This window comes from Hemitrygon akajei, chromosome 21 (genome assembly GCF_048418815.1).
Source record: "Hemitrygon akajei chromosome 21, sHemAka1.3, whole genome shotgun sequence".
In the NCBI taxonomy this organism is placed as follows: domain Eukaryota; kingdom Metazoa; phylum Chordata; class Chondrichthyes; order Myliobatiformes; family Dasyatidae; genus Hemitrygon; species Hemitrygon akajei.
Genome location: NC_133144.1, coordinates 65453231 through 65466638, shown reverse-complemented (window position 1 = coordinate 65466638; position 13408 = coordinate 65453231). Strand labels below are relative to the sequence as shown.

At 41.6% G+C, this 13408-nt stretch overlaps 1 protein-coding gene across 6 annotated transcripts in view; it reads right to left on the bottom strand.

Moving 5' to 3' along the window:
• Window positions 1–13408, bottom strand: part of camk2g2 (calcium/calmodulin-dependent protein kinase (CaM kinase) II gamma 2) — a 450178-nt gene that overhangs the window by 98979 nt on the left and 337791 nt on the right. For all 6 annotated transcript variants that reach the window (XM_073025628.1, XM_073025630.1, XM_073025629.1 and 3 more), the window contains exons 10-11: window positions 5080–5202; window positions 2490–2573 (exon numbers count right to left, since the gene is read on the bottom strand). In XM_073025628.1, coding sequence (XP_072881729.1) covers window positions 2490–2573; window positions 5080–5202 — 207 coding nt within the window. The remainder of the gene's footprint in view (window positions 1–2489; window positions 2574–5079; window positions 5203–13408) is intronic.

The following is a 13408-nucleotide window of genomic DNA, read 5'->3' as shown; positions in this document are numbered from 1 at the left end:
CTACCCTCAACTCTCTTTTACCCTTTATATACTTAAAAAAGCTTTTAGTATCTTCTTCCTTTCAGCTCCCTTTCATAATTCATCTCTTCCTTCATAATGAACTTCTTAGTTTCCTTCTGCAAGTTTTTAAAAGCTTCCCAATCCTCTTTCTTCCCACTATTTTTGGCTTCCTTGTATGCCCTATCTTTTGCTTTTAATTTGGCTCTGACTTCACTTGTCAGCATTGGTAGTGTCCTTCTTCCATTTGAAAATTTCTTCTTACTTCCCTCATTTTTTACAGAAACTTCAGCCATTGCTGCTCTGCTGTCCTTCCTGCTAGTGTCCCTTTCTAGTCAACCTTGGCCAGTTCCCCTCTCATGCCATTGTAATTTCTGTTATTCCACTGAAGTACTGAAACATTGAAATTTGGTTTCTCCTTCTCAGATTCCAAAGTGAACTCGATCATATTGTGATCACTGTTCCCTAAGGGTGACAGTTTCAAGTGCTCATCTAGGTACATAAATACTGTTAGTGACTCAGCTTGAACCACTCTCTCAGGCACTGTCTACCCTCCCTCTTTACATACACAACATTCACAATATATTTTGTGGACTCACTGAATAACCAGGAGGCCAGAAACCCTGGAAGATTTCTCTCTAACTCCCCGCAGAACCAGAATCCAGATTCAGATTTATTTATCACATGTACATGGAAACACAGTGAAATGTGTCATTTGTGTTTACAACCAACACAAATTAAGGATGCGCTGGGGGCAGCCCGAAACTGTCGGCACACATTCTGGCAACACCACAGAATGCACACAGTCCTTGGCAGAACAACACACAACACAACAAGCAAGAAAACAGCAGCAGCAAGATGTTCCTCCCCACTCCCTCCCACCCACATGCATAGTCCTCTAACCCCAGGCCAGGACAACTTTGTCCTCCAGCAGACTCAAGGATTCGCAGACATGTTGCCAACCATGTCACTAAGATTCCACACCAGCAGAAATCAGTCATGACTTCTTGTTGTTTTTGAGAGAATGTTTCATGTGGTGCAGCAGTTTTCCCCATTACATTCTGAACACTTTTCATTAACACTTCATATGCTGGACAAGATCATGAAACCACACCTCCTTCCAATTATTTAAATCTTTTAATATCGCAAAACATCCCAAAATAGAAGTGAAAAAGCCCAACAGTTTTCATTAGCAGATGTTCATTTGATGTGTGAAGTTCAAAGCTCTAAGGAGTGTTTTAAAAGGAGAGAGAGGGAAGGGATATGGAGACCCTGAGACCAGGGCTTTTGAACATAAGGTTCTTAGTTCTGTGCAATTAAAATCTGGGAGGTGAAGTTAGAATGCGGGTAATTTGTAAGGACAAGACAAGATGAGAATACAAGATCAGGGAGGTAAAAAAGGGATTTGAAAATGTTTAAAAAGGCAATTATTGAACAGAATTTGTAAAATAAAACAACAACTCACATTTCCTTATTGATGACCCTTCACTGGTCATGGAATTTCAAACCCTTAACATCAGGACTGGAAAGGAAGAGGGAAGACGAAGGTGAGGGGAGAGGAAAGAGTACAAGCTGGCAGGTGATAGGTGAGACCAGGTGATGGGAAGGTAGGTGGGTGGGGAAGGCGGGGGTGAAGTAAGAAGCTGGGAGGTGATAGGTGGAAAAGGTAAAGGGCTGAAGAAGAACAAATTGGATAGGAGAGGAGAGTGGACCATTGGAGAAAGGGAAGGAGGAAATTTCATTTATCACCTGCTGGAGGGAAGGATAGTACTCCTCCCCCTCCCCCACCTTCTTATTCTGGCTTCTTCCCCCTTCCTTTCCAGTCCTGATGAAGGGTCGGCCAAAAATGTCAACTATTTTTTCCTTTCCAAAGATGCCACCTGACCCGCAGAGTACCTCCAGGATTTTGTATGTGTTACTCTGGATTTCCAGCTTCTTGTGTTCTTCAGCCTATTTGTTAATGCTCTCTGATGAAACAGTATAATAATGCAGAGGGCTAAATACACAGGCACAGGAGATACATCAAACCAAGTTAATTGTCAGCTAACAGACTGATAGACCTGGCTGTTCAATCCTTAGAATAGCCCAGTCCATCACAGGTAAAGCCTTCCCCACCACTGAGCACACTTACAAGAGGCACTATCATAGGAAAGTAGTGTCTATCATCATTATTATTTTTTTCTCTTTTATTTTTGTATTTGCAGAATTTGCTGTCATCTACACATTGGTTGCTTGTCTGTCTCTGTTGTGTGCGTTTTTCCTTTGATTCTATTGCATTTCTGTCCATTTACTACAAATGCCTGCAAGAAAATGTATCTCAGGGAAGTATATGGTGACATATATGTACTTTGATAATAAATTAAAATCTCTGATCTCTAGGTCAGGCTATTAAGTGTCATCCCCACACGTGGGATCTCACACGAGAGCAGTAGAGAAACCCTGATCTACTGTGGAAGAGGAATTTGTGGAGTGTCAATATGAGTAAACCGTACCTTGAGCTTTCGCCTGGCATTGAACTTCCTCAAACACTCCACTGTTTCTTGACGGTGCATCATTGATGCTACGGTTGAACGTTGCTGAAAGAAAAAGTGAAAAGTTCAGCATTATATGATCAGAAAAAGAGTCACTTTTATTTATTAACTTGTATAAATTCAAATTCAATATTCAAAGTATATTTACTATCAAAGTAAGTATTCAGCATACAATCCTGAAACTCCTCTTCCCCACAGACAGCCATAGAACAAAGAATCATGGAAGCAACCTGTTTAAGAAAGACATCAAATGGCCTCTCCCCTTCTCCAAGCGCAAAAAACAAATTGCGCAAAACGGCAAGGGTAAAACGAGTGAAAACATGAAATCAAAAGGCATACTTCTGTTCAGCTCAGTGTTCATTATATAAAAATGTTATAATTATCTTATAAATTATATATAGAATGTTATATAAAGGATATTTATATAACATAGTGTTTGGCTGGACAGTTATGGAACAATTTCACACCCATTTGTCCCCACTTATTCACCTTTTAGAGCACAGAACATTACAGCACAGTACAGGCCCTTTGGAGGGGGATTTCCAAGTGGTGATGTTCCCAGGTATCTGCTGTTCTCGTCCTTCCAGATGGTAGTGGTTGTGGGTCTGGAAGGTGCTGCCTTAGGAACTTTGGTGTGTTGTTGCAGTGCATCTTGTAGATAGTACACACTGCTGCAACTGTTCGTTGATGATGGAGGGACTGGATGCTTATGGAAGGGGTACCAATCAAGTGGGCTGCCTTGTACCGGATGGTGTCAAGTTTCTTGAGTGTTGATAGAACTGCACTCATCCAGGTGAATGGCAAGTATTCCATTACACTCCTGACCTGGGCCTTGTAGATGGTGGACAGGCTTTGGAGAGTCAGGAGGTGAGTTTCGTGCCACAGGATTCCTAGCCTTTGACCTGCAATAATGTTTATATGGCTAGAGCAGTACAGTTTCCTGTCAATGGTAACCCCTAGTATGTTGATAGTAGGGGATTCAGTGATGGTGATGCCACTGAATGTCAAGGGACGATGGTTAGAGCCTCTCTTGTTGGAGATGGTCATTGCCTGGCACTCATGTGGCTTGAATGCTACTTGCCACTATTGCCACTTATCTAATGCCACTTGTCAGCCCGAGCCTGGATCCTGCTGCATTTGTGTGTGAACTGCTTCACTGTCTGAGGAGTTCTGCACAAATGGTGCAGAACATTGTGCAGTCATCTGCGAACATCCCCCCCCCCTGACCTTATGACAGAAGAAAGGTCATCGATGAAGCAGCTGAAGATGTTTGGTCCTAGGGCACTTCCCTGAGGAACTCCTGCAGTGATGTCCTGAGGGCGAGATGATTGACCTCCAGCCACCACAACCATCTTCCTTTGTGTCAGGTATGATTCCAACCAGCTGAGGGTTTTCCCCCTAATTCCCACTGACTCCATTTTAGCCAGGGCACTTTGATGCCATACTCGGTCAAATGCTGCCTTGATGTCGAGGGCTATCACTCCACCTCACCACTGGTATTTAACTCTCTGTCCATGTTTGGACCAAGGAGGTGATGAGGTCAGGAGCTGAGTGGCCTTGACGGAACCCAAACTGGGATCCGTAAGCAGGTTACTGTCGACTAGGAGCTGCATGATAGTACTGTTAATGATCCCTTTCATTACTTTGCTGTTGATTGAGAGTAGGCTGATAGGGCAGTAATTGGCTGGGTTGGACTTGTCTTGCTTCTTGTGTACAGGACATAACTGGGCAATTTTTCACATTGCCAGTTAGATGCCAGTGTTGTAGCTGTACTTGGCTAGTGGCGCAACAAGTTCTGGAGCACAAGTCTTCAGGATTATTGCTGGGATTTTGTCTGGGCCCATAGCCTTCACAGTATCCAGAGCTTTCAGCCAGCCAAAGGTTGGTGAATCTGCGGAATTCATTGCCACAGACAACTGGCATTTGTAACAATCTTCAGTGAGAAGTGCCAAGTCGATGATCCAGCTCGGCCTCCTGAAGAACTCCCCAGCATCTCAGATGTAAGTATGCAGCCAATCTGATTCACTCCACGTGATATCAAGAAGAAATTCCTCCTTATCTCCGTTCTAAAGTGATGGAATGGCATTCTGAGACTGCCCTCTGGTCGTAGACTCTCCCACTATAGGAAATATCCTCTCTTTGTCCACTCTATGTAACCCTTTCAATATTCAATATGTCTCAATGAAATCCCCCCTCATTCTTCTAAACATCTGGATACTTTAACCCTTTCATTCCCAGAATCATTCTCATGAACTTGCTCTGGACCCTCTCCAATGCCAGCTCATCCTTTCTTAGATAAGAGGCACAAAACTGCTCACAGTACTTCAGGTGTGGTCTTACCGATGCCTTATATGCTCTCATAATATTACTGCAAGTATTAAAAATATTTTCATTGAATATGTAAAACTAAGAGGTGGACAACTTCCTGAGTTAGATGTAAAAGGATGATCCAATTCACCTTGTTTTTCAGGGCTCAAGGGCACAGAAAAGTGCAGACAAACCTAACGAACGCCCAATTGATTATGATTGTCAGGCTGGAATTGGTACTTACGCAGACCCATGGATGCTTCAGGGCCTCAGCTGCTGTTATCCTCTTGGCTGGATTGATGGTTAGCATCTGGTTGATGAGGTTCTTGGCTTCTGGGGTGACGGTATCCCATTCTGGAGAGGGAAACTGCCAGAGAAAATGAAGAGTGAGTATCTCCTGCTCCTTAGGGGTGCTGGTCAAGATCACTGATCATGTAAAATATTGGAAATGTATATGGCAGAGCAGTGTAGTGGTTAGCACAACACTATCACAGCCCTAGTGACCCAGGTTCAATTGCTGTCACCATCTGTAAGGAGTTTGTACATTCTCCCGTGACGGCACGAGTTTCCTCCGGGTGCTCCAGCTTCTTCCCACAGTCCAAAGTTTAATTGCTCACACGGGTGTAATTGGGAAGCAGGGACTCGCTGTGGTGGAAGGGCCTGTTTCTGTGCTGTATCTCTAAATAAATAAGGAGAGGGGGTGAGGGGGAATGGAATGAGGGGGAGGAGGATGTACATGTGCTTTGAGTTGAGTTAGGGTGCTCTCAGATGAGCCACCTCAACTTCTCAGTTTATTGTTGCTAAATGTGTAACCTGCTCAGGCAAATTCAGTTCAGCCCATTGTCAACAGCTCCCCCTGAGGCTGGGTGAGACTTGAACTAGATGTTATGGGTTAAGGGTAAAAGATTCAAGATTTCAGGGGAACATGAGGGAGAACTTCTTCACTCAATCGGTAGTGAAAACGTGGAATGAGCTGCCAGTTGAAGTGGTGGATGCAGGTTTGATTTCAACATATAAGGGAAGTTCAGATAAGTACACGGATGGGAAGGGTTTGGAAGGCTATGGCAGAATAATAGTACAGCATGGACTTGATGGGGCAAAGGGCCTGTTTCTGTGCTGTAGTGTCTATGACTCTATTGTTGATACTAGCTCAGTCTTCTCCTGAATATTGTCCCCAGGAGTTTGGTTTTTTTAAACTACCATGGTAGGATTTGCACAATGTATTCTGTTCAATACTCCTAGCCTCTGGATGCTCGTCCAGATACAGTAAAAACTGCTAAAAGGATCACTAAGATCACCCTCCCACCTGTTTGTAACATTTACTGGGAGTATTGTAGACAAAGCATTCTTTTTTTTTTAAATTATGATTTTGGCTTGCCATTTATTAATGGATTCAAACTGCAAAACTATTATTTAGCAAAACTGGATAAATAACATTAAAATGACAGTTGGCCACCATGAACAAAGTATGAGCATGCTAGCTTTTTTTTAAATTAGTTTTTTTAATACATTTTCTACATAGCTACAGATAAAAAAAACCCAGATCGAAATGAAGAACATTGATACAGTGCAAAAATAAACATACAATAATTATATGATACAAAGAAAGGTAACTGAGAAAGCACCCAAATTGAGGACATGTAAAATTGATATCCTCCCCAAGCCCCGCAACAAACAAAAAAAAACTCCAGACCAACCACAACACAATATAGGGAATATAAATCAGGACAATCAAACCCCCAAAACTGTAAATACACTTAGCAACAGAAGATATTAATGCCTACTACCAACAAAAAAAAAGGCGCTGAAAGCAAGGGACCGAAAAAAAACCCCTAGTTAAGAGGAAGGTTGTGAAAGTACTCAATAAAAGGTCCCCAGACCTTATGGAACTTTAAATCCGAATTAAGAACTGAATAATGAATTTTTTCAAGGTCTAAACAGGCCATAATATCGTTAAGCCATTGAGCATGCGTGGGTGGGGCAACATCTCTCCATCTAAGGAGGATTAAACGTCTAGCCAGGAGAGAGGCAAAAGATAAGACAAAGCATTCTTGAGGATCCCAACCACCCATCGACAACCTTTGACCCACTGCTGACAGGAAGGAGGTACAGGGGCATCAGTAGGACTGCCAGACTGGGTAACAGCCTCTTCCCTCAGGCTCCGAGGCTAATGAACACCTTGCTGCACCATCAAGGCCTTGTCGCTAGGACAGCAAGCTGCTTACTGCTTATTTATTTATTTAGAGATACAGTATAGCATAGGCCTTATAGCCCTTTGAGCTGTGCTGACACAACAACACCTGGCAACCCTGATTAACCCTAACATAACCATGGGGGAAATTACAATCACCAATTAATCTACAAGGCATGTCTTTGGACTGTGAGTAGAAATTGGAAGCCCCAGAGAAAACCTCCGTGTTACACAGGGAGGATGCACACAGACTTCCTAAAGAGGACGCTGGGATTGAACTCCAAACTTTTGATAACCTGAGCTGTAATAGCATCGTGTTAACCACTGTGCTACCATGAACTGTACTGTTTATATGCACTTTGAAATTTTATATTTTATTAACTTACATACGGTAATAGTTTGTCTGATGTGCTGTGTGTGATATATGATGTGCGGGTGTGCCGTTTGCTGGAGGAATGTTGTTTCCTTTGGTTGTATACATGTAAACTTGAACTTAAATGAAATAGTCATAAAGAGCTTGTTCAGCCTTGTTCAAAAAATTCATGTTAAAATGTACTGAAAGGCAATCAAAGCATTAGGGACTCAAAATGATTTATACGACAATTCATGTCCTTACACAGCAAATGCTACAGTAACCATTTATTTTCTCCCCTCTGGTTCACTACAGAAACCTTAATAGATGTTTTATTAAATCAATTTTAAAGAACACTATTTATTCGGCAGAATGGCAGGCTATTTTGATTGGGTGTTACACAGCCCTCTGTGTCTCAGCAAGACGCTGACTGTTTCAATAAGAAAATAATTACGCATGGCATTGTCAAAACCAAATAAATCAACGAGCTGATGAATATTGACATTTTCCCAACCCTCCAGTGCAGAAATGAAATTGTATATTCCTTGTAAGTTTCATAGCTTTCTGTTAACTATCTCGCCAATGGAAAAGTGGATTGCAACATACAAATCATTTGGTAGAAAGCTGCCTTCAAACAGGAGCCAGCTCCTTACTGGGCTGTCAGATAGATCCTCCGCCAAGTGAAAGAGCACCAGGCACAGGAGCGGGATTAGGCCATCAGCCCATCGACTCTGCTTCACAATTCTATCATGGCTGATTTACTATCCCTTTCAACTCCCTTCTCCCTGCCTTCTCCCCATAACCTTTGATGGTTTCACTAATCAAGAGCCTATTAACCTCTCCTTTAAAGATGCCCAATCACTTTGGCTCCACAGCCATTTGTGGCGATGAATTCCACAGATTCACCACCCTCTGGCTAAGGAAATTACTCCTCATCTCTGTTCTAAACAGACATTGCTATATATTTTTACTTTTTATTTTTTTTATTAGTTTTTTAATGCATTTTCTACATCGCTACAGATAGAAAAAAACCCAAATCAAAATGAAGAACATTAATACAGTGCAAAAATAAACATACAATAATAATATAATACAAAAAAGATAATTGAGAAAGCACCCAAATTGAAGACATGTAAAATTAGTATCCTCCCCAAGCCCCGCAACAAAAAAAAACTCCAGACCAACCACAACACAATACAGAGAACATAAATCAGGACATTCAAACCCCCAAAACTGTAAATACACTTAAGAACAGAAGATAATAATGTCTACTACCAAAAAAAAAGAGCTGAAAGCAAGGGACCGAAAAAAAAAACCTTAGTTAAGAGGAAGGTTATGAAAGTACTCAATAAAAGGTCCCCAGACCTTATGGAACTTTATATACGAATTAAGAACTGAATAATGAATTTTTTCAAGGTCTAAGCAGGACATAATATCGTTAAGCCATTGAGCATGCGAGGGCGGGGCAACATCCCTCCATCTAAGGAGGATTAAACGTCTAGCCAGGAGAGAAGCAAAAGATAATATTCGACACTTAGTCGAACTCAAACGTAAATCTGTCTCACCCAAAAAACCAAACAAAGCAATTAAAGGGTTAGGTTCTAGGTGGTGATTCAGAATATAAGATAAAGTTATGAAGACATCTTTCCAAAATTTCTCCAAGCTAGGACAGAACCAGTACATATGAATAAGAGAGGCCTCGCCCCTTTTGCATTTATCACAAAGAGGACTAATATTAGGGTAAAATCGAGATAGTTTAGATTTAGACATATGGGCTCTATGAACAATCTTAAACTGTAAAAGGCAATGGTGAGCACAAAGAGAGACATTGCTATATTTTGAGGCTGTGCTCTCTGGTCCTAGACTCTCCCACTATAGGAAAAATCCTCTTCACGTCCACTCCATCTAGACCTTTCAATATTCGATACGTTTCAATGAGATCCACTCTCATTCTTCTGAAATGCAGTGATTAAAAGTCCATTTCATGGAATCATCGAGTAATACAGCACAGGTAAGGCCCTTCAGCCCTACTTGCCCATGCTGACCAAGGTGTCCATCTCACATTAAATATGTCCTACATGTCTAAGTGACGTTCAAGGTGGTTTCTGTACCTTCCTCTGGCAGCTCCTACCACACACTCAATGAAGAAAGTGTCCCTCAGATCCCTTTTAAATTGACTGAACATCAGATTCTACTAGCAAAGTTGAATAATGGTGAGCACCCTGGTCAGCATGGACTCACTGGGCAGAAAGGCCTGTGTCTGTGCTGTATTATAAGACCATAAGACATAGGAGCAGAATTAGGCCAATCAGTCCATTGAGTCTGCTCTGCCATTTCATCATGGCTGATCCACTTTCCTCTCAGCCCCAATCTCCTGCCTTGTCCATGTATCCCTTCATGCCCTGACTGATCAAGAACCTATCAACCTCTGCCTTAAATGCACCCGGTGACCTGGCCTCCACAGCTGCCTGTGGCAATGAATTCTCCAGAATTACCACTCTATGGCTAAAGAAATTCCTCCTCATCTTTGTTCTAGACGGACATCCCTCTATTTTGAGGCTATGCTCTCTGGTCTTAGACTTCCTCACAACAGGGAACATCCTCTTCACTTCCACTCTACTAAGGGCTTTCAACATTCAACACACACAAAATGCTGGAGAAACTCAGCATCCATGGAAAAGAGTACAGTCAACATTTCAGGCCAAGATCCTTCAGCAGGACCCTTCTCCTTGAATTTCTAGCATCTGCAGATGTTCACTTGTCTGTCTTCTCAACATCAATGAGATCCTCCCTTATTTTTCTAAACCGTCGTACAGGCCCAGAGCCTTCAATCTCTGTTCACATAACACTTGCATTCCTGGAATCATTCTCGCGAACCTCTTCTGGACCCTCTCCAATGTTAGATAAGGGGACCAGATCAGCTCACAATACTCCAAGTGAGGCCCCACCAGTGTCTTATGCAGCCTCAGCATTACATCCTTGCTCTTATATTCTAATACTGTTGAAATGAATGCTAACATTGCATTTGCCTTCCTCACCACCAATTCAACCTGCAAACTAACCTTTGGGTATTTGTCTATGGCTCTAATGGAATGATGCTGGAGAAAAGACAGCCGTGCTTGGGTGTATCACACCCAGAAGAGCATGGCTAAACTTTCCAAAGGACAAGACTTCAACTGGAAATGAGCACCAAGATATAAAAGAAACAGCGCAAAAATAATTTGACGCACCGTTTGCATGGTGAAAACACAGGTGCAGTATGCTCCAGTTTCCTGCTGACACCAACAGCAAGAGGACTGGCGTCAGCAGATTTCAGAGAATTGCCAATTAAAAATAAACACAAGGAGGAGAGAGAGCTCCTCCAAATCATCATGGTCTTGCGTGGATTTACCAGAAGGATGGAGGAAACTAGTTAACTAAAAACATCCAATAGGGGGGTCAGATGAATTCTTGAATTAGAAACCAGTCTGACAGGCTGTCCATAATCAGGATCAGGTTTATAGTCAATAACATATGTTGTGAAATTTGTTTTGTGGCAGCAGTACAGTGCAATGTTGGTCATTAATGCAAATAATGTATCATACTGATTGCTTCAATGTTCCCTGAGACCATAAGACTGTAAGACATAGGACCACAGTTAGGCCATTTGGCCCATCAAGTTCTCTCCATCATGGCTGATTTATTATCCATTTCAACCCCATTCTCCTATCTTCCCACAATATTTGACTTCCTTACTCAACCTCCCCTTTAAGTACCTCCACTTGGTCTCCACAGCTGGTCTGTGGTAATGAATTCCACAGACTCACCACCACCTGGCTGAAGAAATTCCTCCACATAACTGTTCTAGAGGTATGTTCTTCTGTTTTGACACTGTGCCCTCTCGTCCTCAACTCTCCCACTATTGGAAACATCCTCTCCACATCCACTCTATCTAGGTCTTTCAGTATTCAATGGGTACAATTTTTGATGTAGACATGACAAATCAAGGTAATCTTTTGTTCTTTTATGAACAATACAGAAAAAATACTATAAATTACAATAATAATATGTAAAAATATCAATAAATAGCACAAAAGACAGCAAATGGGAGGTAGGTAGTGTTGCAGAGAAAGGAGGACAGTGCAAATAACTTAATTATCTTTTCACAGAGATGACAGGTTTTTAAAGGACCACTATGTTATTGAAAAGATGGCATGATTTCTCAGAAATAACATCACTCAGATTGTTCAGCACAGATATCATCCAGAAAATAGTCTCCAATATATTGCATTAAAGGTTTCATGTTGCATTCTAATCCACAGGAAGGAAGATAATTGCTTCTGCCAGCAAGACTAATTGAAGAACTGAGAAGCAATTTGATACCCAAGTTGTGGTAAATCTCATGATGGCCCGTTACATAATTAATGCTACATATTTAAAATGTACACTCAGTGGCCACTTTATTAGGCACCATCTCTACCCAATAAAGTGGCCACTGAGTGTGTGTTCATGGTCTTCTGCTGTGTAGGCCATCCACTTCAAGGTTTGATGTGTTCTGCATCTCTTCAGTACACCGCTTGGTTATTCACCTTTCTGTCACTTGAACCAGTCTGGTCATTCTCCTCGGACTGCTCTCATTAACAAGGTATTTTCGCCCACAGAACTGCCGCTCACTGGATATGTTTTTGTTTTTCCACACCATCCTCTGTAAATTCTAGAGATTGTTGTGTGTGAAAATCCCAGGAGATCAGCAGTTTCTGGGACACTCGAACCACCCTGTCTGACACCAACAACCATTTCATGACCAAAGTCACTTAGATCACATTTTTACTCCATTCTGATATTTGGTCTGAATAACAACTGAACCTCTTGACCGTATCTGCATGTTTTTAAGCACTGAATTGCTGTCACATGATTGGCTGATTAGATATTTGCATTAACGAGCAGGAGTACAGGTGTACCTAATAAAGTGGCCACTGAGTACAGTTAAAATGTGTTTTGTTGATAAGCTTTAGATTTTATTCAATACAGAACCGAGAAAAAAAATCAGCCCATAAATCTATGTTTGGATTGGAGACCTTAAAAACCAAAACCTAATGTGTGTTTCAATTGGACTATAAAACACTTAACTTGAAAAGCACACTCCCCTCTTCCCCTCACCACCTTGTTGGATAAGAGTGTAAATTTGTTTTTTTGTGATTTAACTTTTCCTATGCTTGCTTGTTCATTGAGTTTTTCAATAATTGCAGTGTAGCTGATACTGTATTTTTCTTGAAGCTTCTCTGTAGCATGTGTCAGCCATTAATCACTGGAATGTCTGTCATCTACTCTGTGCTAGTTTTTTCAGTATAAGACAACCACAATATCTTTGTTTTTTGTCTTTGTTCTTCTAAAAGTTAATAAACAAATTTTATGCCTCATTCTTGACTTTCGAAGAAACTTTAAATTGCAAAATCACCAGACCCAACAAACTCTTTCCTGTTATTCCATAGGTGCTGTCCTTTCCTATCAGATTCCATCTTCTTTAACCTTTTTTCACTTCTACCTATCATCAACCAGCTTCTTACATCTTTCCCACACACCTCCCTCCCACACCTGCCTATCATGCGCCTTCCTCATTTTCCCCAGAAACGCATGACATTGCCTGCCAGCAGCTCCTTCCAATTTACTCTGGCCAAATCCTCTCTCATACCACTGTAATTTCCCTTACGCCACTGAGATACTGCTATGTCAGACTTTACTTTCTCCCCATCAGATTTCAAGTTGAACTCAATTATATTGTGATCACTGGTGCCCAAGGGTTCTTTTACCTTAAGCTCCCTAATCATCTCCGGTTCATTACATAACACCCAATCCAGTATAGCTGATCCCCTAGTAGACTCAATGACAAACTGCTCTAAAAAGCCACCTCTTAGGCATTCAACTAACTCATCCTCTTGAGATCCATTACCAACCTGATTTTCCCAATCGACCTGCATGTTAAAATCTCCCATGACTGCCATAACATTGCCCCTTTGACTCGCCTTTTCTATTTCCTGTTGTAACCTGTGG